At 39.5% G+C, this 27,445-nt stretch overlaps 1 protein-coding gene across 1 annotated transcript in view; it reads left to right on the plus strand.

The window, feature by feature from the left end:
- The first annotated feature begins 3,141 nt into the window (after positions 1 to 3,141).
- Positions 3,142 to 27,445, plus strand: part of UVRAG (UV radiation resistance associated) — a 301,274-nt gene continuing 276,970 nt past the window's right edge. Inside the window, exon 1 of the mRNA XM_080817446.1 lies at positions 3,142 to 3,453. Coding sequence (XP_080673572.1) covers positions 3,337 to 3,453 — 117 coding nt within the window. The 5' untranslated portion in view covers positions 3,142 to 3,336. The remainder of the gene's footprint in view (positions 3,454 to 27,445) is intronic.

Genomic DNA, 27,445 nt, shown 5'->3' on the forward strand with positions numbered 1-27,445 from the left:
GTTAGCTTTTAAAACACCAGTCATCCCTGAACCAAACAGATCTAACCCTTCGTGTTCATCTATCATGCTCTTAATCATTTTTTAAAGACTTTTGTGAGGCCTTCTCTGACTTTGCCCACCAGCTCCTGTAGAGTCAGTCATTCCATTACCATTTGACCTTGATCTTTCTTCTATCATTGCATGCATATTGTATTTGGCCGCCTAGAATCCATGTTTCCCACACTTGGATAAAGTCTCCTTAGGGGGTGTATAGCACTGTATACATATTATAGTATTTTAATTCAAAGTGATTAGAAATATTTTTACATTGAAAAAATATAACTATATTATGGAAAAGGATCTAAGATAATACAAGACTTTTTAGAATGAAATAGGACATATAAAAATAATGCTAGAATTTAATGAACACTTACCGTCCCCAAGGCACGGTACAAAACATTTTACGCTCAATACCTTGAATATTTTGCACTTATTTCGGTTCTCTTTCCTGTCCCTAGGGGTGAGCATTCCAGCTCTCCTGGTATTAGTGGCATGTGACTGGAAAAGTCTGAGAAGGGTTGTTTAGTTGAACTGTGTATTTCCAGTGTCTAGTAATCAGCCTGGTACAGTGTTGAATCTCATTAGAAACTTGTAGAAAGAATGGGTCCTGCTGTCTCTGCTAAAACATCCTTTCCTCCCTTCCTGCCTGGTAAACTCTTATTGGTCCTTCAATACCCAGTTTAAATGTCACCTCTACTGTGACTGAAATCGGACTCTCTCCTCTGGCTTCCACAGCTCCTGAACTTTCCTCAGACTGAGCAACTGGATTTTCACTCTTTGTTTTCTTACTGGACTACCCGATAAAGAGGGCAGCTCCTCCGGGGATGAGTCTGGGTCTGATTTCCCAGCACCCATCAAAGGGCTTGACATCTCTGTGTCAATGAACATTTGTTAAATGAACAAACTAATAAAGTTAGCTAATATCCAGAGCTGCCCACCAAAGGGGAATGAAGTGATTCTGGGTTCTGTCTCTAGAGGTCTATTTTCTTAACTTATGTAGTGGGTTGAATGATATCCCGCTCCCCCTCGACTGAGTTCATACTCTAATCCCTGGAACCTGGGAATGTCGTCTTACTTGGATAAAGAGTCTTTGTAGTTAAGGATCTCAAAATGAGATCTGGGTTGTCTGGGTGGGCCCTAAGTCCAAAGACGAGTGTTCTGGTAAGAAAAAGAAAAAAATACACAACAAGAAGAAAAGACCATGAAAAGATGGAGGGAGAGACTGGAATTATGCAGCCCCAGGATAAGGACTACCTGAAGCCACCAGAAGATGAGAGAGGCAAGGAAATGTTCTCCCTGAGAGCCTGCTGAGAGAGTGAGGCCCTGCCAACACCTTCACTTTGGGCTACTGGCCTCCAGAACTGTTAAAGAACAAATTTCTGTTGCTGTTGCTATAAGCTACCTAGTTTGTGGTAATGTAATACAGCAGCCTCAGGGAACTAATACAGCTTGGAAACAGAAAAGTGTTTTCTGTGAAATTCCACCAGATCTTGGCACGACATGAATTGAACAACATGAGATTTGGGATTTCTTAACTAATCCCTTCTCAACAAACACCTGACCACACACCCATGAGGAACCACTCGATGTCTCAGAAAAGAGGACAGGGTGACATCCATGTTAGCTAGCCCTGGGGTCAGATCCAAAGTGTCTTCAGGGTTCTGAACACCTTGGAAAGATAGTATGCTTACCTTTTATTCAACTATTTTTAGTGCAATTATTATATGTGAGGCTTTCCCTGGCACTTTACTTATGTTGATTTACTTAATCCCTACACAACCTTATAATTATTTTACAGATGGGAAAACCAAAGCTGAGAGAGGGAAACTGGTTTGCCCAGGAACACATAGCTAGAAAGTGGCAGAGCCAAGATTCCCAAACTGCCTGATTCCTGTTGTGTCTGATTCTAAAACATTGTGTTCTTTCAGCTCTGTCAGTCCAGGTGGTGGAGAAATTCACAGTCTGGGGGTGGGGGGGGAGGCAGATTGATATCCTGCAGAATGATTCAGTGCTATTTATTATAGATGCATTTGCTATATATGCTATATTATGGTCAAGGAAGTCTTCATGGAAGAGGTGGCAATTGAGCTGGGTCTTCACTTAAAAAGCAAACATGTATTGATTATCCAGCAGGTCCTGGAAGTCCAGATATGAATGACAAGATCCTTTATTTGAGGAATTCAATACGTGTGTGTGTATTACACACTTATTGAAAGACAATGCCATAAAATAATCAGAAATATGGTAGAGGCAATGTTCCTAACTCAGGGTCCTAGAATAGATCAGGGAAGAAGGGACCCCACCCCCGGATGAGATTTGATGGTAAGTAAACACTAGGGAGGAAAAAAGCGGCAAAGGCTTTCTAAGGACAGCATAAGCAAGAGGTGAAACTGCGTCCTGGGTGCCTGGTACACCTTGCAGCTCAGCGCACTAGTTAGAGCAGTGTGAAGAGGGGCGTGGACTTGTGGGTTGGCATTGGTCGCCGAAGAGCAGGTGGGACTGCCCGACAGGTTTCTGGTCTCCGTGCATGCCTTCTGTCGAACCACAAAATATTCCTTTTCAATCCCCGCATGTTGCTGGGAGCCCCTCAGGAAAAGGCTGCTCAGGCAGCCTGCAACATTAGATCAGCCATCACCACCCAGCTGGCGCCAAACGGGTCCCCGCCCTCCGACTGAGGCCGGTTACCATGGCAACTACGTTCGGGCGGAAGTGGCTCGGAAGACTGACTCTCACTAATCAGGTGACTCTCCTGCCTCCTGCACGTGACAACAGAGCCCAGGCGCGCTCTCTACCTAATCAGACCCCGCCCCTCTGTCCCCTTACTGACAACTGACACCCACCTAGAGCAATGGCCTTTGCGGATCGGCCAGGAGACCCCGCCCTATAGTACTGAGAGAACCAATTAGACTGGGGAAAAAAAGAAGCAACGCCCCAGGTTTCTCCCGGGTTTGACAGACGCGATTTAGGCCATCCCCGGGTCCCTCCGCCCCGAGCCCATTCCGGCCGACGATGGACAGACCTTTTACCCAATAGTACGTCCCTTGTCTGGCTTTGGGTCCCGCCCCCGTAGCAGCCGAACCAATGAACAAGCCAGGTCTCGGCGGGGTGGTGGGGTTGCACTGCGGTAATATGGCTCTTCCTTAGCCAGCGGCGGTGGCGGCCGGAGGTTGGGTAGAACACTTCTGCCTCTCCGGTGGCGGGTTTCTGGGCTGCAGGGACTCGGCGGGTCGAGGATAGGTGGTGGTGGCGGATGCCGGAGGAACGCGGGCCCCGCCGCTTGGCGGCCCCTGGGTCAAGATGAGCGCCTCGGCGTCGGTCGGGGGCCCGGTCCCCCAGCCGCCCCCGGGCCCGGCCGCTTCGCTGCCTCCCGGTTCTGCCGCGCGGGCCCTGCATGTGGAGCTGCCCTCTCAGCAGGTAACCCCGCAGGCTCGCGGCGCTCGGCGGGGCGGGGGGGGGGGGCGGAGGAGGTCGAGGAGGAGAGCCCGTGGGCGGCGGGGGGACCCTGTGCCAGCCAGGAGACCCGGAGAAGTGCCCGGGGAGAGCTCGGGGGACCGAGGACCTAAAGCTTGTGAGGGGAGGGAGCCAGCGATGGCCGAAGCTCTGGGAGGTCCCCGAGCCCCCGGAGAGATCCCGTTACGGGAGACCGGCTGCAAAGAGACTGGAAGAGTCCCAGTGGAACTCCCTGGGGGCCCCGGCCTGAGTCCGCCTCTCCCCCGCCGGGGGTGGGGGGAGGCTGGGGATTCCCCTGCGCGGACCGTCCTCCTTATCCCTCCGGGGAAGGGACCCGGGGAAGCCCGGGTGTCCCATGAGAGACGCGGAAAGCGCATTTCCTTTCTCAAGCCATTTGCGGAGAAACCAGTTAGTACTCTTTCTTAGGGGAGAACTTGAGGAGTCTATGGTTTCTAGCGTTTAGTTTTAATCTCCTTGTTATGAAGTACTCCCCTCAGCTTCCCAGGAGAAATCCTTTGGGACTTTGGGGTTTTCGTCCTAATTCTCAGCCCCCCCTCCCCCGCCAAGGATCGCATTAGAGCAATTTAGGGGCGGCACTTTCCTACTTCATTCCCTCAAATAACTCTCCGTGAAAGCAGGATTTGATGTATCTATTTGTGTCTTCCCCAATCCTTTAGCGGGGGCTTTGAGGGCTTCTCGGGGTCCACATTGTAAGGGGATAATAGAGAACACTGGGGATCTGACACAATTCTTTGTATCAGCCATATGTGTGTACGGTACTTCTTCCCTCCACCACTCCCTTGCCCTTGAAGTACCTATCACCCTCTTATATTCCTCCAAGGAGAGGACCTAGGAGGAACCATCAGCCACTGAGAGTTTACAGCGTAGGATTTGTGCAAAGTGCTCGACAGCCGGTAGTTTATTTCATTCTGACAACTCTGTGAGATCGCTATTTTTATGATTTCCCATTTTGTAGTTCAGCAGACTGAGGCTTAAAGATGTAAAATCGCCCAGAGCCTTGCAGTTAGTTAGGAAGGACTGTGGCTGGGTTTCACACTCCTGCCTCTGACCCTGTAGCCCATGCCCATGGTTGGTGTGTTTGACCCTGGAGCAGCTACCTTCATGCAGAATGGAGCCCCTTCCTTTATCCTTCCTTAAACTTTATATCCTTGCTTTAGTACTTAGGAAAGGTTTTTCAATAAGAAAGCAGCGTTTGGGGCAGGAAGTGGGTGGGAAATGGGATGGATGTGAATGCAGTAGAGGGGATCCTAAAGCAGAGAGCTGGACCGGGGATGGTAGCTACAGTGGCCAGTGAGCTGAATTGTGTGAAGAAGCAGGCCTTTTTTATGTGGTAGAAGAGGATTTAAAGAAGGGGTTTGCGTGTGCCCTAGTTTTATGGTGCTGTTGGGAAGCTAGTTGTTGGAGAATATTAGGAGTTTGAGGGTAGTGAAGTGTGGATTGTATTTATGAGGTCCTGGGAGGGAGTAGGAGTCTGGTATGGGAGACCAGCCTCTGGAATGAGCATGAATTTTCATGTGTTGGGAGAGGTGGATTGTAAGGATGGATACTGAAAGAGACGATGATGGGCACTGTTGCAAGCAGCCTGGAGAAATCCTAAGGAGGTGAGGGCCAAGAGGGGTTTAGTTTGGGGGAGTTTTGGGAAAATGCGGGATTAAGAAAGAGAGCATCGTTTGTTTCATAGAATGCATTCTCTAATAACAGTTCACAGTTTAAAATTAGGAGCAATAATTCAAACTGTCCATGGAATAAATTTAACTGCATTTGTAAGCCTTTGTCAGATTTTTGGATTTGTGCGGAGGGATATATGGTGGCTTAAGCGTTCAACTGAAGGCTGTATGAGCTCTGAGTATGGTATTTACAGCTTTCTGGGGGTGTCATCCTTCTTGAATTCTTGGAAGGTAGCCTATGTAACTAAAATACTTTTACTTTTGCAATTGACATTCATTTAGCTCTGTGGGTCAAAGTGTTCAGCTTTTTAGGGTATGAATAAATAACATTTAAAAAATAAACATTTTTGTGAAAAAATAAACATTTTTTGGTGCAAGTGTTAACTGTATAAACTGCACTTGGATTGCTTAGTACACGGCATGATGATTGTCCCAGAGTGAACACAGTTATATAACCATTACCCAGATTAAGAAATACAAAATTATTAGCATTCCAGCAGCCCCCCTTATGTTCTCTCCCATCTCTACCTTTTCTTTCTCTCCAGAGGAACCACAATTCTGATTTCTAACAAGAGATCAGTTTTTGCCTATTCTTGAACCGTGTATAAATGGAATCATGCAAAATACAGCTTTTTGTGTCTGGTTTCCTTTGCTCAGTATTGTTTGTGAGCATCATAGGATGCATGTGTGTATAAAACTTTTTTCTTTTAGCATTAATTCATTGTTCTTTTTTTTTTTTCTTGCCTATGGCTTTTACGTCATTTAAAAGGTTTAGATAAATTGGAAATTCAATTAATATCTTTCTTTTAAATAACCTTTGAGAATTAGGTCATTTTAATAAGATCTATGCTATTTGATAGGGTGTCAGTGTTTCAAAACAAATAAGTAAACCTTGTTTTAGGATTTCTGTTGTAAAGTTGATTATCTCAAAGCACAGATTCAGTGGTTCCTTCAGCCCACTTCTTGGCATTGTCAACATTTGAGTGGGTGGGTGAGTCTGTGAGATGTTGAGCCACATCCATAGCTTCTACCCACGATATACCAGGAGTACCCATCCAGTTCTGACAGTCAAAAATATTTTCAGGTGGTGTCAAATGTCCCTTAGGGGGTCATAGTTACTCCTGGTTGAGAACCACTGTTCTAAGATATATTTTCATTTTAGGATATAGAGTATTCCTGCTATTTTCTACTCATTTATTTCAGTCTTCATTAAGTACCATTCATTCTAGTGGCTATAATGTTTAAAATGTTAATTTATTAAATTAGTTCTAAAGCTATTGGAATCTTCCTCCTAAACTGCCTCCTGGGGAAAAGACTTATTTATTCTGCTCAAAGAAAGTTCACAAAACTATGTAGAAGACCTAACTTACTTTTGTCTTATTTTAATCGACTTGTTCTTAAGAAATAAAGTTTAGGGAAGCCTAGGTAGCTCAGTCAGTTAAGCATTTGCCTTCCCCTCAGGTCATGATCTTAGGATTCTGGGATCAAGTCCCCCTTTGGTCTCCTTGCTCAGCGGGGAGCCGCCTTCTCTCTCTGGGCCTCTGCTGCTCCCCCTGCTTGTACGTGCGCTCTCTCTCTCTCTCTCTCTCAATCTCTCTCTTTCTCTGACAAATAAATAAAATCTTTAAAAAAAGATAAAAAATAAAGTTTATTTAAGGCTGCGTAACTCCTGAATCTTTGTTTGTATGAGTAACTGGTCCATAATTACCAACCTGACTGTGTCAAATGGTACTCCCACTTCATCTTTGGCTCCTATTGCTTCTGTATGATCTTACTTTAACTGTAATTTAAGCATGAACTAGTCACACATTTTGAAGACTGTTTTTGATCTTTAATTTTTGGTTTAGGTTTATAATTAGTGAATATAAGCTCATCTGATGAATAACTTCCTTCACACCCTTAGATTTAGCAGTTTTGAAATAAAATGTTGTTTTTTGTGGTAGAGGCATTTAATATATCCTTAAAAGTTTAAGTGAGAGCATTTCTTTCCTCCCCAAAGTCTTCCTCACTTGAGTATGACTTAATTACATTTCTTAGATACTCAGAGCTGGATGCTTTTTCCTGATTGTTTAGTGAGCCTTTCCAGGGGGCTACATATTCCTTTAAGAATTTGATAAAAGCTACAGACACTTTCCTTAGAAAATGCATTTACATACATAGACAATTTTACATGCAGTTTTGGTTCTCTTGAGCCATGTGTACATGGAAGACCCCAGATTAAATAGTCCTAAACTGGTTTATTCCCCTCCTTAACAATTTTTTTTTAGATTTACAATTTATTATTCTTTCAGACAGTTATCCATGTTCAGGGTATATACATCTACCACATTTTGCCTAATAATGTTCAGTTACCTTTGTTTAACTCTTGGTAGCCTTTTGGATTATTTCCAGTTTTCTCTTTTACATTGTTGCAGTAAATATCCATGTATGGTTATCTTTCTACACTTGTGCTGATAATTCTGTAGGATGAATTTTGAGCAGTGAAATCACTCACTCAAAGGAGATATATGTAAACTTAGATTGATACAATTTTTTTTTTTTAACTTTAGAAGGTACCAGCAGAGTGTTTCCCTAAAAGGACATACCCACTACAGTACTACTACCAAATTATGACAGAAGGTCTTTCTCCATATTTTGTCAACTTCGGGCTCAAAAGTTTTCTCAGTGTTTTAAAAAATGGTTTTATGTATACAGATGTTATCTGTATGTGTTAATATATATAGAATATAATCACATAAGTTATAAATATATGAATATGTATAACCTTCATATGTGTATATATGTATATATTTCTGTTATTTAAATTTGTATTTCTTTACTTACTTATTAGTTGTATTTTAATTTATGGTATATAAAACATTACGTTAAGTACATGATCTCATTTGTCCTTACACAAACCTATGAATTTCATCTTTGCATAGCTTTATGTAGCATTTTAATTTCTTTTGTAAATTGCAGGTTTATTTATATCCTTGGCATTAATTTTTCTGATTGCTTGCTCATGTTTTTCATCGACTTGAGCATTTTTCTTGTCCTGCTTTTGTTTTTTGTTCTTTTTTTTTTTAATTAAGAGATTTATTTATTTATTTGACAGAGAGAGAGAGAGTGGGAGAGCACAGGCAGAGGCAGTGGTAGAGGAGAGGGAGAAAAAGGCTCCCTTGTGTGGGAGTTGATGTAGGGCTCCATCCCAGGACCCTGGGATCATGACCTGAGCAGAAGGCAGCCTCTTAACCAACTGAGCCACCCAAGCACCCCTCTTGTCCTATTTTTGGAACAGGTGGACTGTATTAAGTGCTATTAGCCTTTATCTCCCCTGAATTTTTTTTTTAAGATTTTATTTATTTATTTGATAGAGATCACAAGTAGGCAGAGAGGCAGGCAGAGAGAGAGGGGGGAAGCAGGCTCCCTGCTGAGCAGAGAGCCCGATGCGGGGCTTGATCCCAGGACCCTGGGATCATGACCTGAGCTGAAGGCAGAGGCTTTAACCCAATGAGCCACCCAGGTGCCCTGTCCCCTGAAATTTTTTATGTAGACCTTATTTTTCAGAATAGTTTTAGATATACAGAAAAATTGAGATGAAAAGATAGTACAGAAAACTCCCATATACTCTACACCCATTTCCCCCATTCTTAATGTCTTTCAGTAGTATGATACATTTGTTGTGATTCATGAACCAATATTGATGTATTATTATTAACTAAGTCCACAGTTTATTCAGATTTCCTTAGTTAAAAAAGTTGGGGTAAAATACACATAACATAAAATTTGCAATTTTAATAATTTTTAAGTGTACAACTCAGGGGCATTAAGTATATTCTCAGTGTTCTGTGTGCAGTCATTATCAGTATCTATTTCCAGACATTTTCATCATCCCAAACAGATACTGTACCCATTAAACAGTAATTCCCCATTTTCCTCTTCCTCCAACCCCAGGTAAACTCTGTTCTGCCCTCTGTCCTTATGAATTTGCTTGTTCTAAGTACTTGATATAAGTGGAATGATATAATATTCGTCCTTTTGTGTATGGCTTATTTTCAGCATAATGTTTTCATTGTTTTTCTGTGTTGGATCATGTATCAGAATTTCATTCCTTATATGGCTAAATAATACTCTATTGTATGTATATGCTGCATTTCTTTTTTTAAGTAAACTGTATGCCCTGCATTGGACTCGAACTCAGAACCCCGAGATCAAGAGTCCGTGCTCAACCGACTGAGTCAGCAGGGATCCTCTGTGTTTGTATATCCATTCATCTGACAATGACCTTTTTTCTGTGCCAGGATACCATCCTGAAAGCACATTATATTTGTCCTATCTCCTTAGTCTCTTGGCTGTGACAGTTCTTCAGATTTTCCTTCCTCTTGATGACTGTGGCAGTTTTGAGTACTGGTTAGGTATTTTGTGGGCTGTACCTGTGTTGGAATTAGTCTTATGTTTTTTTTTTTTTTTCCTCTATGATTAGACCGGGGTTTCTCTGCTATAAGTTTACTCTTTCCCACCCACCCTTCTGTGCTGTCCTCTTTGGAAGGTAGTCAGTATGCACAGCCCACACTTACGGAGTGGGGATTCCTGTTCCCTCTCCTTGACGGCAGAATATCTACATAAATTTTTGGAATTCTGCATGGGAGGTTTATATCAGTAACCACTTTCTTTTACAGATGAGGAATCTAAGGTCTGGGTAACTTTTTCAAAGTCACACAGTGCCAACGCAGGGACTGCAGTCAAGGTCTTTGATCCTGAGTTGCCGTGGGCAGCTACTCTTTGCAAATTGCTGGAGAAGCAGAGAAGTTTTAAGTTACCTTAAGGTTCGGGACCATCATGGTTTGTGTAGTTTATTTCCCACAGCACGTACAAGCACTGCTGCTGATGTAGTAGGAGCTGTATATTTTTATTTATTGGTACATTATTTACTTATTTTTTAAGGATTTATTTATTTATTTTAGGGAGTGAGTGGCTGTGCTTGTGGTGGGGGGGGTGGGGGAGGGGAGAGGGAGAGAGAACATCGCAAGCAGACTCCCCGCTGAGTGTGGAGCCCAGTGCAGGGCTGGATCTCAGTCACCTGAAATCATGGCCTGAGCTGAAACCAAGAGTCGGATGTTCACCTGACTGAGCCACCCAGGCGTGCCTGTATTTTTATTTTTAAATTTTATTTCTATATGAAAATTTCCTTTAAACAACTTTACAGCCTAAAGAGAAGGAAATGGGATTGAAACACATACAAGAAAAAAAATGATAGCGTAACACCAAAAAGCTTTATAAAGCTTAATTTAGCTGTACATGATATATATTTTCCCCTTATATGTTTATTAGATACCTTACTTTTGCTAATCTGATTTAATTATCTTTTTATTATATTTTCAAAAAAGTCTGTTTTGTCGGTAAGGCCACTGAAGGCAGAGAGAAAGTTGTGTCTTACTGGGAATGTATGCTTCATGCAGCACGCACTGTGCTATCACATTCATTCCTTCCGCAAATATTTATTGAGCCACTTACTTGTGACTCAGATTTAAAACATCCAATACGTATAAGATAGAATGATAGCAATTTTTGGGCTGCTTTGGCTCTTGTAAACAAAACTGTATGAGGAAGCTTCAGAAACTTGAAAAAAAAATCAACAACCTTAAATCATTTTTATGTGACAACATGCCATTAGGAATGTAAGAATTTTTGTTTGTTTCTTTGTTTTTCCTGTGAAAATGTTTTCTCCTTTGAAAGGAAAAGCTATGTTCTTATTTAGTGTTTACTTTAAAATTTCTCCACAGGGTCACAATTCTTAACTTTGTGGCAGAAAATTCAGAAGTGAAACTGACTGGAAATAGAGCAAGAGCAGAATTGAAACTAATAAGTTGGGCCTGAAGTATATGGTAAAATGAAAAAAAAAAAAAAGGTTTTCATTGTTTCCAAATGTGTGCTTTTGATATCTTTGTGTTTTTACCTGTCAGACTTATTACCACTGGGTAGGGGAAGAGGAGGAATATTTGTCATTTTTGATGTACTTGAATGAGTGCAGCAAGAAACTAGGGGGTATTTTAGATAAATTAAAGACAGGTCTATGTTAAGGGAGGAATTAAAACATTTTAGGTTTTATACTTTGTTATAGTTATATATATATATGTTATATATATAATGACATCAATAATGTCTCAGGAAGAGTTAAATTTTTCTGATGTCTTGAATTATATACTAGTTGTGTACTTAGATTATACAGCTAGAGGAACACATGGAGAATGAAAAAGTTGACATTGGAATTTTCAGTAGTATAGGGGCGCTTTGGTGGTTGGTTGAGCATCTGAATCTTGGTTTCAGCTCAGGTCCTGATCTTGGGGTGGTGAGATCAGCCCTGTGTCAGACTCCGCACTCAGGAGAATCCATTTGAGATTATTCTCTTTCCTTCTCCCTGCCCCTCTGACTTGTGTGCACATGCACTCTCCCTCTCCATCTCTCTTTTTTTAAAGATTTTATTTATTTGTCAGAGAGAGATGGAGAGAGAGAAATTGCACAAGCAGTGGGTGCAGGAGAGGGAGAAGCCTCCTACTCCCTGAGCAAGGAACCTGATGCGGGACTCGATCCCAGAATCCTGGGATCATGACCAGAGCTGAAGGCAGACGCCCAACTGACTGAGCGACCCAGGTGTCCCCCTCTCTCACTCTCTTGATAAATAAATACATCTTTTTATAAAAAAAGGTATAACTCATAGTATACCTTCTTGGTTTAATATAAAATCTTGTTTTCCATCTTCTTTTAAGGTAGAAGTGTGAATTGAATCATAGAATTTTATAGATGCAAAATCTGAAGCCCTCAGAGTTGAAACTATTTCCCTGGTAATAGGCTTGGTCCATCTGTTTATTCCCTTCCTCAAGGAGTCAGTAAAGAATATTAGTTGAACAAATCTGAATTGAGTGTTCCTTTAGTTCCTTTTAGTGACAGTCACCTGACAGTTACCTGACAGTTCCTCTTGTCCCTTTTAGTGACAGGTATCTGACCAGATCCTGGGCCTCATGAACAGTTCTACTGTGCTTGTCTGGGTGTTTGAGAACTTGTTTCTTAAACTTATCTCTGTGCTTTGACACATCATTTCTGCAGCTCTGGGGATTTTAGGCTAGAATTGAAATGGGAGAAAGACTGTATTTTAAAGTTCTCTTTATAGGCAGAACACTCAGACCCCACCCCCCAGTCCCCTTTTACGGTATGAATTAGAGTGAAACTTTGGAATATCCCTCTGTATTTGAAGTGATCAGTCTTCCTGTTTTGTCCCTGGGTACTTACCAGGCCAATCCTTTTATTTTTTTCCCTCCCCCATGTCTATTCTTTCTGACTAGTCCACTTGAAAGTACTGATTCTTTAAATTTCTGAAACAGCAGCATCTGGTGATTGTGAGTTTGTGATGTCAGGAATTTCATTCTGTGTAATATTTGACGATGATTGCCATAGACCTCATTTGCTAGAAATGTTACTAGGCATTGAAAACTTTAGTAAAGTGCGTTTGTCCTTAAAGGCTGAGCCAGATAATGCTAGAAGCTGGCATTAGAACCTATTACTTAAGCATCTCTGTTTGTTTGTTGGTCTGTTGAAATATCTGGCATTTTTTCCCCTACCATGGTTTTTAGAATGCCCTGAAAGAAGCATTCAGATATTTTTAAAAATAATGAGAAAAACTGGGAAGCTGAAAATGGCAGTTACCTTTGGCTTTTGTCAGTAGATGCCAGGGTAAGAAAAAAGAGAAGGTACAAATAAGTAAAAGTGGAAATCAGACTTATGATTTTTTTTTTTTTTTTTAGGGAGAGCTGCTTGTTCTTTTTATCATGACTGTACTTTTTTTTTTTAACTAAAGGTTTAATTCTGAACTATAAGTACTTTATATGTCATGTTAGCCTCTCTTAAAAGAAGTATAGGGGCGCCTGGGTGGCTCAGTTGGTTAAGGGCCTGCCTTCGGCCCAGGTCATGATTCCAGGGTCGTGGGATTGAGCCCCACATCTGGCTCCTTGCTCTGCAGGGAGCCTGCTTCTTCCTCTGTCCCCTTCTTGTGCATGTGTGCACTCTCTCTCTCTCCTTGACAAATAAATAGACTAAAAAAGAAATAAAAGAACTATAGAAGGAACTTAACTGCATCAACTGTTTATTCAACAGATATTTATAAAGCACCTTCTTTGAATTATGTTAGGTGTGTGATTAGAAACTGTATGCCTTGTTTCCTCCAACCTACTATGTCTTTCTGAGGATATGAATTATTTCCTGTCACAATGCCAGTCATTTTTTTTTTTTTTTAAGATTTTATTTATTTATTTGACAGACAGAGATCACAAGTAGGCAGAGAGGGAGAGAGGAGAAAGCAGGCTCGCCGCTGAGCAGAGAGCTCGATGCGGGGCTCCATCCCAGGACCCTGAGATCATGACCTGAGCCGAAGGCAGAGGCTTCAACCCACTGAGCCACCCAGGTGCCCCACCGGTCATTTTTAAAGTGGGACTACAGGAAAATGAAACTTTTAAAAAAATGTAGCATGAAAATAATTTTATTTAGAATTATGAAAAACTTTTTTTAACCTTGTCTGCCTTAATAAGTAATCTCCGTGAGAAAACTGGTACTGCTTTCATCCACTAAAATGTTTATATCTAGCTATATATGGGAAGCAGCAATATGAAAAAGATTTTTAAAATTTTCATTTTGAAAATAGATCACAAAGCAAGATAGGCAGGTTGGCTGTGGGTGCTCATTACAGGTCTAGGATATTTTATAGTACTATACTCATTACAGGAGAGAGTTGGTCCCATTTTAGACTTACTGTAGAGAATGTGTTTCAATCTTGTTTTCATGCATTGACTTAATGGAGTTTATTCTGCTTGGAGAGTATTTAATATAAATGTAAAAGTAAAGAACAGTTGTCCAGGTGCTCTGGAGTGACTAGTTTAGTTTTGATTTTCATGTTTTTCTATGAAAAGACATCAGTTTGATGATTAGATGGGGACACTAGAATTGCAGAATTTCTTAATTGCCCCCTAGCTGCATTTTTTTGTTGTATTTTTTTGGCTGCATTTTTGATAAATAAACGACTATTTTAGAACTACCTGAAAATTACTAAAAAGTGTTGCTCATGATTATTACCTTGAATTTTCAAGAAACAGTTATATTATCTATATCCTCTTTAATGAAGTAGCAAGAAATATATGTATTTATTGTGTGTATAATTATTTATTATTTATTATTATTTTTTAGAATTGAAGTATAATTGACATGTATCATTAGTTTTGGATATATAACATAATGATTGATATTCATGTAAATTATGAAATGATTGGCACAATAAGTCTAGTTAACATTGTCACCATACATAGTTTTTTCTTTTCTTTTTTTTTTTTAAGTAAACTTTTTTTTTTTTTTTTTTTTAGTAAACTCCATTCCCAATGTGGGGCTCAAATTCATGACCCGCAGTTCAAAAGTCACATGTTCTATTGACTGAGCCAGCCAGCCAGGTGTCCCAGTCACCATATATAGCTACATTATAGTTATATAAAAATTTTTTCTTGTGATAAGGACTTTTAAGTCCTTGTAGCAACCTTCAAATATTTAGTACAGTATTATTAACTATACTCACATTACATCCCATGACTTATTTATTTTATAATTAGAAATTTGTACCCTTTGGCCCCCTTCATCCAGTTCATCTCTTACCTCTTGTTTTACAATTTCTTTTTCTAACAAGTTTTTTTTTTTTTTTAGAAAATATTTATTTGTTTGTTAGAGAGGGAGCTCACAAGCAGAGGGAGAAGCAGGAGCTGAGCAAGAAGACTGATGTGGGACTCGATCCCAGGACCCAGTAATCATGACCTGAGCTGAAGGCAGACGTGTAACTGACTGCGCCGCCCAGGCATCCCATTTTTTTTTTTTTTAATGATTTTATTTACTTATTTGAGAAAATAAAAATAATAAATAAAGAGAGAAAGCATGCAGTGAGGGGCGGAAGAGGAGGGAGAAGCAGTCTCTGGGCTGAGCAGGGAACCTGTGTGGGACTCGATCCCAGGACCCTGGGATCATGACCTGAGCTGAAGGCAGGCGCTTAACTGATTGAGCCACCCAGGGACTCCTGTTTTAAAATAGTTTCTTAAAAACAGATAATTATTCCTTTAATATGGTGTAGTGGGAAGACTTGTAAAGCTGGTTCTGAGTGTGACTCAGGTAACTTTGGGAAACTTTGTTCTGGTCTTAACTTTTACAAGAGAAGATTGGAAATAGATTGGATTATTTCTGTCTCTAAACATTTTAAACCTCATTGTGCCTCCTTTTCCTCAGTTGCCAATTGTTTGACTTTTCTTCCCTAATATTTTCATTCCATAAACATTGTGTTCAACTCTGTTCTATACTATCATTTGTTCAATAGTTATTTTTTTGACTTTCTGCTATGTATTATCACCCTGGTGAAGAATATGGATTCTAGAGCCAGACTGACTGGGTGAAATCCTGGTCTTTTCGTTTTCCTAGCTGAGCAGTCTGGAAGTTACTTGATCTCCTTATGCCTCAGGAATGCTCAAATCAAATGGGCATAATAGCACCTACCCTGTGGGGTTGTTGAAAGGATTTAGTGAGTCATAAATTTGCTTTAAAAAGTGGTTGGTACAGGGAAAGTGCTCCAGAAATGCTAGTTGTTGGCCCCATGTTGTTATTACTAATTTGTTAGGCACTGAGGATACAGGATCAATAAGGTGCTGTCCTTGCCCTGGAGGGACACATAGTCCAATGGTTAAGGCAACTGTATCAGCAAACCATTTTAGTGTAATACAGGAGGTGGTTTGAACAAATGCTGAGGTGGGAAAGGGGAGGAAAAGCATTCTAGCAGAGTGACCAGCCTGAGTAAAAAAGTAAGGTATCAACAGGAATGGCAGATAATTAACTGAGGCTGGAGTTTAAGTAGCTTGGAGGATGGTGGAAACAAATGAGTTGGAGAGGTATAGTTTGGGATTAGATTATAAAGGGCCATATATGCCATGGTTTAGGATTTGGATATTATTCTGGAGGTAGAAGGAAGGACAGTCTTTTATTTTTTTTTGACTTCATTTTTTTTTTTTTTTTAGAGCATTTTTAGATTTCACAGTGAAGTTGAGCAGAATGTATGAAGATTTCCCAAAAACCCCTGCCCCCACACATGCATAGTCTCCCCCATTATTAATATCCCCCACTCTGTGGTACGTTTATTATAGTCAGGGAGCCTACATTGACAGACACATCATTGTCGTCCAAAGTCCATAGTTTACATTAGGGTTTTCTCTTGGTGTTATACGTCTGTACGGTTATAGGTAAGTGTATAATGACATGTATTCATCAATATAGTATCATACAGAGTTGTTTCACTGCCCTAAAAATCTCCTGTGCTACACCTGTTCATCCCTCACTCCCTCTTAAGCTCTGGCAACCACTGATTTTTCTTACTGTCTCCATTGTTTAACCTTTTCCAGAGTGTCATACAGTTAGAATCATACAACTCTGTTGAGTATATACCAAGGACCATGATTGCTGGACCGTATGATAAGAATATGCTTAGTTTTATAAGAAACTGCCAAACTGACTTCCAAGGTGGCTATCCCATTTTGCATTCCCACTAACAATGAATGAATTAAGAGTTCCTGTTGCTACACATCCTCGCCAGCATTGGTGCTGTCAGCATTTTGGAGTTTGGCCATTGTAATAGGTCTGTGTAGAGTCATCTTGTTTTAGTTTGGATTTTCCTGATGAAAAATGATGTGAAGCGTTATTTCATGAGCTTGTTTGCCATCTGTATATCTTGTTCGGTGAGGTGTCTGCTAAGGTCTTTGGCCCATTTTTCATTTGGGTTGTTTTTTCTTATTGTTGAGTTTTAAGAATTCTTTGTGTATTTTGGGTAATAATCATTTGTCAGATGTTCCTTCTGCAAATATTTTTCCCCAGTCTGTTGCTTGTTTTCTCATTCTTTTGACATTGTCCTTTGCAGAGCAGAAGTGTTTAATTTTAACAAAGTCCAGTTTGTCAATTATTCTTTTCCTGGAGAGTGTGTTTGGTGTTACATCTAAAAAGTAATTGCCATACCCAAGGTCACCTAGATTTCTCCTGTGTTATTTTCAGTGAGTTTTATAGTTCTGCATTCTACATTTAGGTCTGTAATCCCATTTTGAATTAATTTCTGTGAAGGATGTTAGGGTTTGTGTCTAGAGTCATTGTTTACATATGGATGTCCAGTTCTTCCAGCACTGTTTGTTGAAAAGGCTCTCTTTGCTCTATGGTATTGCCTTTGCTCCTGTGTTGAAGATCAGTTGAAAATACTTATGTGGGTCTATTTCTGGGCTTTCTGTTCTGTTCGATTGATTTTTTTGTTTATTCTTTTGCCAGTACCGCACCGTCTTGATTACCATAGCTTTATAGTAAGTCTTATCAGTCCTCTAACTTTGCTCTCCTTCAGTATTATGTTCACTATCCTGGGTCTTTTGCCTCTCCATATAAACTTTAGAATCAGTTTGTTTGATAACCACAAAGTAACTTGCAGGGATTTTGATTGGGATTGCATCAATCTGTAGATCAAGTTGGGAAGAATTGACATCTTGACAATATTGAGTCCTGTTATCCATGAATATGCAGTGTTGCTCCACTTAACTTAGTTCTTTCTTGATATCTTTTATCAGAGTTTTGTAGTTTTATATAGATCTTGTACATATTTTGTTAGATTCAAGCCTACTATTTCATTTTTTGAGGTTACTAATATAAATGGTGTCATGTTTTTAAATTAAAATTCTACTTGTTCGTTGCTGGTAGAGAGGAAGGTGAGTGGCTTTTGTATGTTAGTCTATATCCTGCAGCCTTGCTATTATTGCTTAATAGTTCCTGGAGTTTTTTGTCCATTTTCTCAGATTTTCTACATAGATGATCATGTCATCTGTGACAAAAACATGTTTAAGTTTTATACCTTTTCTGTATACATTTTATACCTTTTCTTTTCTTGTCTTTTTTTTTTTAAGATTTTATTTATTTATTTGACAGACAGAGATCACAAGTAGGCAGAGAGGCAGGCAGAGAGAGAGGGGGAAGCAGGCTCCCTGCTGAGCAGAGAGCCCGACGTAGGGCTTGATCCCAGAACCCTGGGATCATGACCTGAGCCAAAGGCAGAGGCCTTAACCCACTGAGCCACCCAGGCGCCCCATACCTTTTCTTATCTTATTGCATTGGCTAGGACTTGTTTTTAGGAAGAATTTCAAGCTTATTGGAAAATTATAAAAATAAAACTTATACAGGAACAACTCACCTTTATACCCTTTACCCAAATTTGTCTACTGTTAACATTATTCCGTGTGCTTTATCATTTGTAAGTTCTCTCTTTCTGTGTATATGTAGGTATAGATAAATATTTTTTGGTATATGTGACTCATTTGAAGTTATTGTGACCTTTTACCCTTAAATACTGCATATGTATTTCTTAAATAGGTATATTCTCTTTGATATACATAGTATAGTTATCAGCTTCAGTAAACTTAACACTGGTATACTTTTATTCAATCTGTGGTTTATATTGCACTTTTGTCAGTTGGTCCCATAATGTCCTTTATAGAAATTTTCCTTCTCCAGTTCATGATCCAGTGTAGGATCAGGTAGTGCATTTAATTGTCTTACCTCTTCTTTAAGAGATTTTCACAGCTTTTCTTTGTCTTTTTTTTTTTTTAAATGTCAGTGTCATAATACAGATCACTTCTTCCCTTTTTAAAATAGAACTTACCTCATTTTCTGTTTATCTGATGTTTCCTCATGATCAGATTCAGATTATGCATTCTCACTGGGAATGTTTCATGTGTGGTAATGTGTCTTTCATAATGTATCATTTCTGGGGGTATGTGGTGTCCATTTGTCCCTCACTGGTGCTGTTAAGTTTGGTCACATGGTCAAGATATTATCTGATTTCTCAGCTTTAGAAGTCTGTGCATGTGTGCGTGTGTACATGTGTGTGACCAGTGAGTAGTTTGTAGGGAGACACTTAGAGAACGTGCATATATCCTGCTGCCCCCCACCCTGCAGACTTACCATCCATTGAGGGTTTTTCCTGAGCCAGTCTTGGCTGTGATGTGACAAAACAAAGATTTCCCAGCTTTTAACACTCCCTCCACATTTACCAGTCTGACTTTGACATTGTACTGTAAGCAAGAAAGGGAGAATAGTCTTTTTAAAAAAAATTCATTAATTTTTTTATTCAAGGATCGTTGACACAAGAAGAGAGCACGGTAGTGGAAAGAGTGGTGAGAAGACTGCTGACAAAATTTCTAAATAAGGGAAGATTGAGGTCTGAGTGGTGAGGCAGTGGTATTCATGCATTCTCCATTCCCTTCTTCTATCAGCAGACATTTATTGAATATCTGTGTGCTTGCCCATTAGCCACTTGGGATAAAGAGACATAGTTTGGTCCTTAAGGAGCTTATCGTCATTGAAGCTACAGAAGGGCAAAGAATTGTGATAAAATATGTTATTAAGAGCTTTGCTTAAAACATAGCTTTAAATGTTACCATATACTTAAGGGTACTATCTCACATGGCTCAGTGAAGTCACTAATATTGTCTGTGATTGACTCATTGATTCATCCATCAAACACTTATTGAGGACCTACTTTGTGCCAGGCTTGTGCTAAGTGCTGTAGGTGTAAAAAGGAATAAAACTTGGTTTCTGTATTTAGAGATCACCCCTCTTTTTGTGGGGGGCATTGACAATAAAGTGTGATTGCAGCAAGTGCTATAGGATGATGGCATTGTACACAGGTAGTGGAAGTCCAGAGTAGAGAAATGATCATCTTCGTTTGGGGTCATGGATGGGACAAGAAGGTCAGAAAGGATATATCAAACGTGGAGATTCTGGAGCTGGGTCATAAAGAGTGATTTAATGTTTGCCTGCTTAATTGTAGGTATTCATTTTAGTCTAATTGTAATTACCATTTACTGCCGTATTTTCCTCAAGACAAGATTCATGATTTCTTGTCACATACCATTATAGAGATACCCCTTAACAGTAATTCATGAACAAGTTTCCCACTTTTACCTTATCTTTTACCCTGCTGCTTTGTTTGTAGTAGCTATTCTCCTTAAAACTGTTCTTATAGTATTTTTAGCTACAATAGTTAGAGCCATGTCTCCCGTTTAACAGGGAAGAAAACCAAGGCCCAGAAAAGACCATGGAAGAGCTAGAGTTCACACCCACCTATTCTGGTTCTAAATTCAGAGCTTTTCCTACTATCTCACTTGCTTGTTGAACTTAAAATGCAGTTTTCCAGTTTCATCTTTGTACAAACCTGTAGAGCTCCAGTTCAGAGGATAGATTTTTGAAGCTCTAGAGGTAAACGCACCACAAAAGAATGAGGAAACTTTAGGGTGATTGGTAATAATAGTCCGTGCCTATACAAACCTATATAGCTTCAGTTCAGAGGATAGCTTTTGAAGCTCTGCAAAAGAATGAGGAAACTTTAGGGTGATTGATAATAATAGTAATATTATTGAACTGTCACATGTGCCAGAGCTGTGTGTGAGGACTTTGGAGTTACTCCATTTACTCCTCATTACAATTCTGTGAGATACAAACTGTCATTAGCTCCGTTTATGGATGAGGAATGAGAAGCTTAGAGAGCTTAAATACATTTCCTAGTGACATGGCAGCAAGGGGCTCAGGCCCAAGTCTGCCAAATTCATGCTATAACACAAAGACGGTGTTTGGGATCATGGGAACCAGTAGCTCACAATTTGATTTTGAATTGAAGCACACTCCGTTTGTTTTTTTCAGGTTGGCTTAATTGAACCCAGTTTGTACATGGGAGTCTCTAGAATTATTTACCCTCATGCCGTACAGGCTGTTGCGCAAGAGTTATTCTTCATGTTGTGGGTGTCTTACTCTGTTCATCTGTTGCTTTTGTGGCTGAACATCTGTAAAAGTCTTCCTATATTATTTGCTCTTTAAAAAGTCAAAACTTCCTTTTTTTTTTTTTAAAGATTTATTTATTTATTTTAGAGAGGGAGAGAGTATGTGAGGAGTGGGGGAAGGTGGGGGCAGGGAGAGGGAGGAGGAGGGAGGGGTAGAGGGAGACAATCGGAACAGATTCCCTACTGAGCATGGAGGCCACCTCTGGGCTTGATCTCAGGACCCTGAGATCATGACCTGAGCTGAAATCAAGAGTTGGACACTTAACTGACTGAGCCACCCAGGCGCCCCAGTGTGTCAAAACTTCTTGGTGCAGAAATGCAAATAGGGCAGAGACCAGAGCTTTTAATTTTCTTGAATTTATGTAGGAAAGGTATTCAATGGTATTTATTTATTTATTTTTTAAAATTTACTTATTTATTTATTTGAGAGAGAGAGCAGGAGCAGTGGGGAGGGGTAGGGATCTGGGAGAAACAGACTCCCCTCTAAGCAGGGAGCCTGATGTTGGACTCAATCCCAGGACCCTGGGATCATGACCTGCGTGGAACGCAGATGCTTAACTAACTGAGCCTCCCAGGCACCCCTTCAAAGGTATTTAGACTTTTCTTTCTTTCTTTCTTTTTAATTTTTTATTTATTTGACAGAGAGAGAGAGAGCGCGCGTGAGCGTGCACAAGCAGGTGGAATAGCAGGCAGAGGGAGAGGGAGAAGCAGACTCCCTGCTGAGGAAGGAACCTGATGTGGGGCTTTATCCCAGGATCCCGGGATCCTGGGCAGCTGCTTAACCAACTGAGCCACCCAGACACCCCTAGACTTCTTTTTTAATGTGTGTAGTTCGTGGCACATTGTGGATACTCAAGAAATGTTGAAATACTTTGGTTTGTTAGAGTACAGTGTATAGGAGAGAATTATGAAGATATGAGAATATCTATGAATGTTGAGAGTGTATTGGGACAGATTGGGATAGAAGATGATAATAGTAAGTAGATTCAGAGCCTTTGGATTTATTAAGTAAAGCTTGATTGTGGTGGAAGAACCTTCTTAGATGAAGGCAACCTAGGTCAGTTCTAGGGCAAAGAGGAGGTGGTGATGGGAAAGAAATAGTGGGAGTGACAACAGGAAGTTTCTGGGTTAGGATTACCAAATTAGAGTGTGCTAGTTTTGCTAGGTTTCAAACATAGATTCTGCCTGGAATCAGTTATGCTAATATCCAATGCTTTTTAATGGCTTGCATCTTTTTTTTTTGAATTAAATAGAACATACTGTTTGTAAGAGAGTTCTTGTTTCCAGGAGAGGAACTTGATACATGCATAAGAGGAGGAAGCTGGGTTTTCATAGTATGCATAGCAATAGTTTTAGGGCAATGAATGAAGGATGTGGAAAAGAAGGAACATATGCCAGAGATATTGTGAAGAAAGAATGCACTGATGGGCTGGTGGCTGATCGGAAGTGGGGGTGGGGACATGGGATATCTGCAAGGCAAAGATGTCTCCTGGGTTTTGAAACAAGATATCTGGGAAGCAAATACATGAGGTACATGCATACATATACACATAATCCAAGAGGTTAGGCCTGGGTCCAGATCTTGATGTTGGTACTTACTGACAGTGCGAACATGGCCAGTTCCCTTTACTTATGGCCCCAATTTTATTATCTGAGAAATGAATAAGATAGAGTAGTACTTACTAAAATTAAAATGTGCATAAAAATTACCCGGAGATCCTGTTAAAGTATAGATTCTGATTGCGTAGATCTGTAGTGGGACCTGAGATTTTGTGTCTCCAATAAGTTCCCAGGTAATCCTGAGTAGCAAAGGCTTAGGTGACCTTGAGGATGTTTTCCAGTTTTGTAATTCTATTTATTGAATGTTTGTCCTTTGGAGATTGGTTATATTTGAGACCATGTCACCTCTGTTTAGATAAATGAATTTTAAATCTGTCTCTTCTCTTCAAATTAGAAATGCCTAAACCAATTCATCACCTTACACTGATAACCACATCCTTTTTTCAACATCCCTATTTCTGTTAATACTTTATATTTATAAAGTACCTCATGATTTTTTCAGAGAGCTTTTATATCCATTATTTCATTTGATCCTTAAAATAACTCACAGAGGTAGGCATACAGGAAATACCTCCATTTTATGGGAGGGGAAACAAGCTCAGAGAAAGTAAGTGATTTGCCCACTAGTGAGTTGTACTACCCTAGAGTTCAGAATTATTGACTCTAGTTTGAATTCTTAACCACTATGTCACACTGCTTCTGGTAATGGCTATCACAGATACCTGTGCTTAGAGGTTAGTTGCCATCTCTGCTTTTTAAAAAATGTAAATTTTAGGGGCACCTGGGTGACTCAGTTAGTTAAGCGTCTACCTTTGGCTCAGGTCATGATCCCAGGGTCCTGGGATCGAGCCCCACATGGGGCTCCCTGCTCAGTGGGGAGCCTGCTTCTCTCCCTCTCCCTCTACAGCTCCCCCTGGTTGTGCTCTCTCTCTTTGTCAAATAAGCAAACAAAAAAATGTAAAGTTTATTTTATTTTGTTTTAAGATTTATTTATTTGAGAGAGAGAGAGAGAGAGAGAGAATGTAAGCAAAGGGAGGGGCAGAGAGAGAGGAGAGAGAGAATCTCAGGCAGACTCCCCACTGAGTATGGAATCTGATGTGGGGCTTGATCCCATGACCATGAGATCATGACCTGAGCTGAAACCCAGAGTTGGGCACGCAACTGACTGAGCTACCTAGCCCCTGGTTTTATTTTAAAAAATAAACAATATATTGATATGGATTATAATTCAAAGGTATATAAGAGTGAATTTATACCCATTTCCCTTTCCCTGGGACAACCACGTTATCGATTATATTATATGCTTCTCCAATAATGACATAATTATATTCTTTTTTTCTCTATGAAACACAGATGCTAACATGATAAACATTGACTGCATAAACTTTTGTGTTTTTTTTTTTTTTTTTTTTTGAGAGAGAGAGCGAGCGAGAGTGAGTAAGCCAGAGTAAGTGGGGGAAGGGGGAGAGGGGAAGAGAATCTTAAGCAGGCTCCACGCCCAGCGTAGAGCCGGATGTGGGGCATTTTTCACAACCCTGAGATTAGGACCTCAGCTTAAATCGATTTAGACACTACCTGAGCCACCCAGGTGTCCAAACTTCTGTGTTTTGTTTTTTTTTTTTTTCCATTAATAGTATATCTTACAGATTGTTCCATATCAGTGCTCAGACAGCTGCCGTATAATTTATTCTTAATGGCCACTTAGTATCCACTATAGGATATATTGTAATTTAGCTAGTTCCCTATTGATGGACATTTAATGTATTTCTAGTTTTTTGCTAATACAAACAATAGTGTATTACATATATTATGATGTATATCTCTATAAAAATATATAATTTTTTCACAAATGCAGAAGTGGAATTACTGGGTCAGAGAATATGTGCATTTGTAATTTTGGTAATTATTGCCAGATTGCCATCATCTGAGGTTTTTCCATTTGTACTCTTTTCAGCTAAGTCCTTGTTTTGTCACTGACTTGCCTCTGAATATGTTAGCAGACTTTTTGGTCTATGCCAATTTTAGTATAGCTTTAATTTACATTTCCCTTATGAGTGAGGTTGAGAATCTTTTCATGTTTAAGTGCTATTTGTATTTCCTTTTCTGTGAATTATCTGTTAATATTCTTTGCCATTTTTTTCTGTTGGGTTTTTGGATTTTTTTCTTACTGATTTTTAGGAACTCTTTATATGTTAGTGAAATTGGTTATGTGAGTTGAAAAGTTTTGGTTAGGTTGTTTTTCCTTTGACTTTGCATATCACAGTTTTTGCCATGCATAATTTAAAAATGTTTTATGTAGTAAAATTTATAGATTTTTTTTTCTTTTTATGGCTTCTGAGTTTTTCACCATTCTTAGACCTTTGAGGTTATAAAATAACTCTTCGTGGTTTCTTTTGGTACTTTATGCATTAATTATTTACATTTAAATATTTTTAAGCCATTTGGAATTTGATACAAGGTATAGGGTATATTTCCTAAACATACACGCGCGCACACACACACACACACACACACACCCCTTTCCCTTTCTTTCTTTCATTCTTTTTTATTTTTATTTTTGTGGCAATTCTGTTGCCCTAACACCTTTACTGATTAGTTCATATTTCCCCAAGGGCCTTTTGACTCCCTTATTTCTTTTGTCAATCTTCATTTAATCCTCAATCATATCCATTATCTAATCTCCCCGTTGAGCCCATTTTTGCTTTAGGCTCCTATATGGTCTTATCCTTTCTTTCTGTTCCTGTTAATATTACTTTAGAACATTTTTATTATGGAATTTTGAAATATGTGTAGTGCAATGTGTATTGTAGTATATCAGTGTATATTGAAATGCATATATATGAGGAGATATATAACGAATTCCTAGGTACCTGTTATGTAACTTCAATAACTGCCATGTGATGGCATATCTTGTTTAACTGATGCCTACCTAATCATCCTCTCTCCCTCACCCCAATTATTTTGAAGCAAATTATGGCCATGATATTACTCTTTAAAAAAAAATTATTTCTTTATTTTTCAGAAAGGGGGGGGGCACAAGCAGGGGGAACAGGAGGCAGAGGGAGAAGCAGAAGCAAGCTCCCTACCGAGCAAGGAGCCTGGTTCGGGACTTCATCCCAGGACTCTGGGATCGACCTGAGCTGAAGGCAGATGCTTAACCAACTGAGTTATCCAGGCATCCCCCATGATATTACTCTTAACACTTGGGCCACTGAGAGCTGTCTCCTGTCTTCCAATTTTTATCTTCCTGGTCATTGTTTGTAATTCTGTGTCTTCGTTGGTCTTATATTTCTAGAATAACAGTTTTCTAATAAATGCTCATTGACAGTATCCTGCTGGGTTGTTTGATCTCAAATTGGCCTTTTTGTGTGCACAAACTCTAGCTCTTTAGTGAGGTTACATACTCTGAAATTAGGGAATGCCATGTTTGTATCCCTAGATTTCCTAGCATGGTGTGTGGAAGAAATACCAGCAAGGTAAAATAGAAGGAGGAAGGGAATAAGAGAGGGAGGATGAGAGATACAGGTAGAGAACAATGCTAGACCTGTCACTGCAAAGACTTGTTTCTTAGAGCAACACTACCCAGAGGAGACATGGAGGAAGAAGGGCAAGTTTGGACCTTCCACCAAGATTGGGGGTAGATAGGTTGGAGAGACAAAAACCCAGAGCCCAAGTGTATAAGAAATGTAGAAAGTTCAGAGAGATATATTTGTCCTTTTCCTGTGGGGAAGTCTGTATTACAATTGTAGTGTTTACTAAATGACTGACTTAAATTCTGGGACTGAGTGAGAGTGGAGTGAATGTCAAAATAAAGGTTTTAGTTCCAAGGTTGTATGATTTGCATCAGAGAGCTGTCAGTTAGGGATGGAAGCTATAATGTATTTTATGAAAGATTAGAATTAGATTTTTTTAATTTGTTTGTTTAAATCTGTAACATTAGGCTATTGGTACTATTTGCCTATAACCAATAGCACCAAGCACTGGTTATAAATAAAGCATTTTGGGTTCTTTTAAAAACTTTTTACGGCAAGTCTTTCAGGTGGGATCAAAAGATTAGAAAAAATAGGTGATTGAGTGCTATAATATAGACGGAGCTTTTGTATTTTTTAAAAAGCCTGATCTAATTTATCATGCTTAAATTCTCAACTCAGTAATTCAACATTTTTACCTTCTGTGGGAATGTGGAAAACTAATCTTCTCTCAGGTTGTATATCAAAATAGAGGTAATCTGAGTTTACTGGAAACAACCTGGGCCTTATTCCTCCATGCCATTTAGGCTAGTCCCAGGCAGAAAATAAATGCCTGACCTGAAAAAAAAAAATGAGTTGAAGATCGGAAAGGGGACAGGTGCCCAGAACAAGTTTGACTACATTTCTAAACCAAATGCTATTTAAAATAATTATTTCATAATATCTGTGATTTTCTACATTAGGGCTTAGCAAACTGGCCAACAGTTTCTGGCATTTGTAACTAAGGAGACTAAGAAAAGTTATTATGGTTAAAGGATTGTAAACAAATAAATAAGAATATGAAGAGAATGGATATGCACTGAAAAGCTTAAAATAATTTACTTTCTGCCTCTTTACAGAATGAGTTGGCAACCCTTGATCTACATCTTTCAGGGTATATAGTAATCTTTGTTTAAGTAAACATTTAAAATTTCAGGTTCTCTTGTGTTCCATACTAGTACTTCTTAAAACATGGATACATAGTTTTTGATTGTATGCTGTACCACAATTTAAGAGTGGTTATTAAATTTTTGCTTTTATAGCCAATGTCAGAATAAGCATATTTGCACACATTTTC

Source organism: Martes martes (genome assembly GCF_963455335.1).
Source record: "Martes martes genome assembly, chromosome: 10".
Taxonomy (NCBI): domain Eukaryota; kingdom Metazoa; phylum Chordata; class Mammalia; order Carnivora; family Mustelidae; genus Martes; species Martes martes.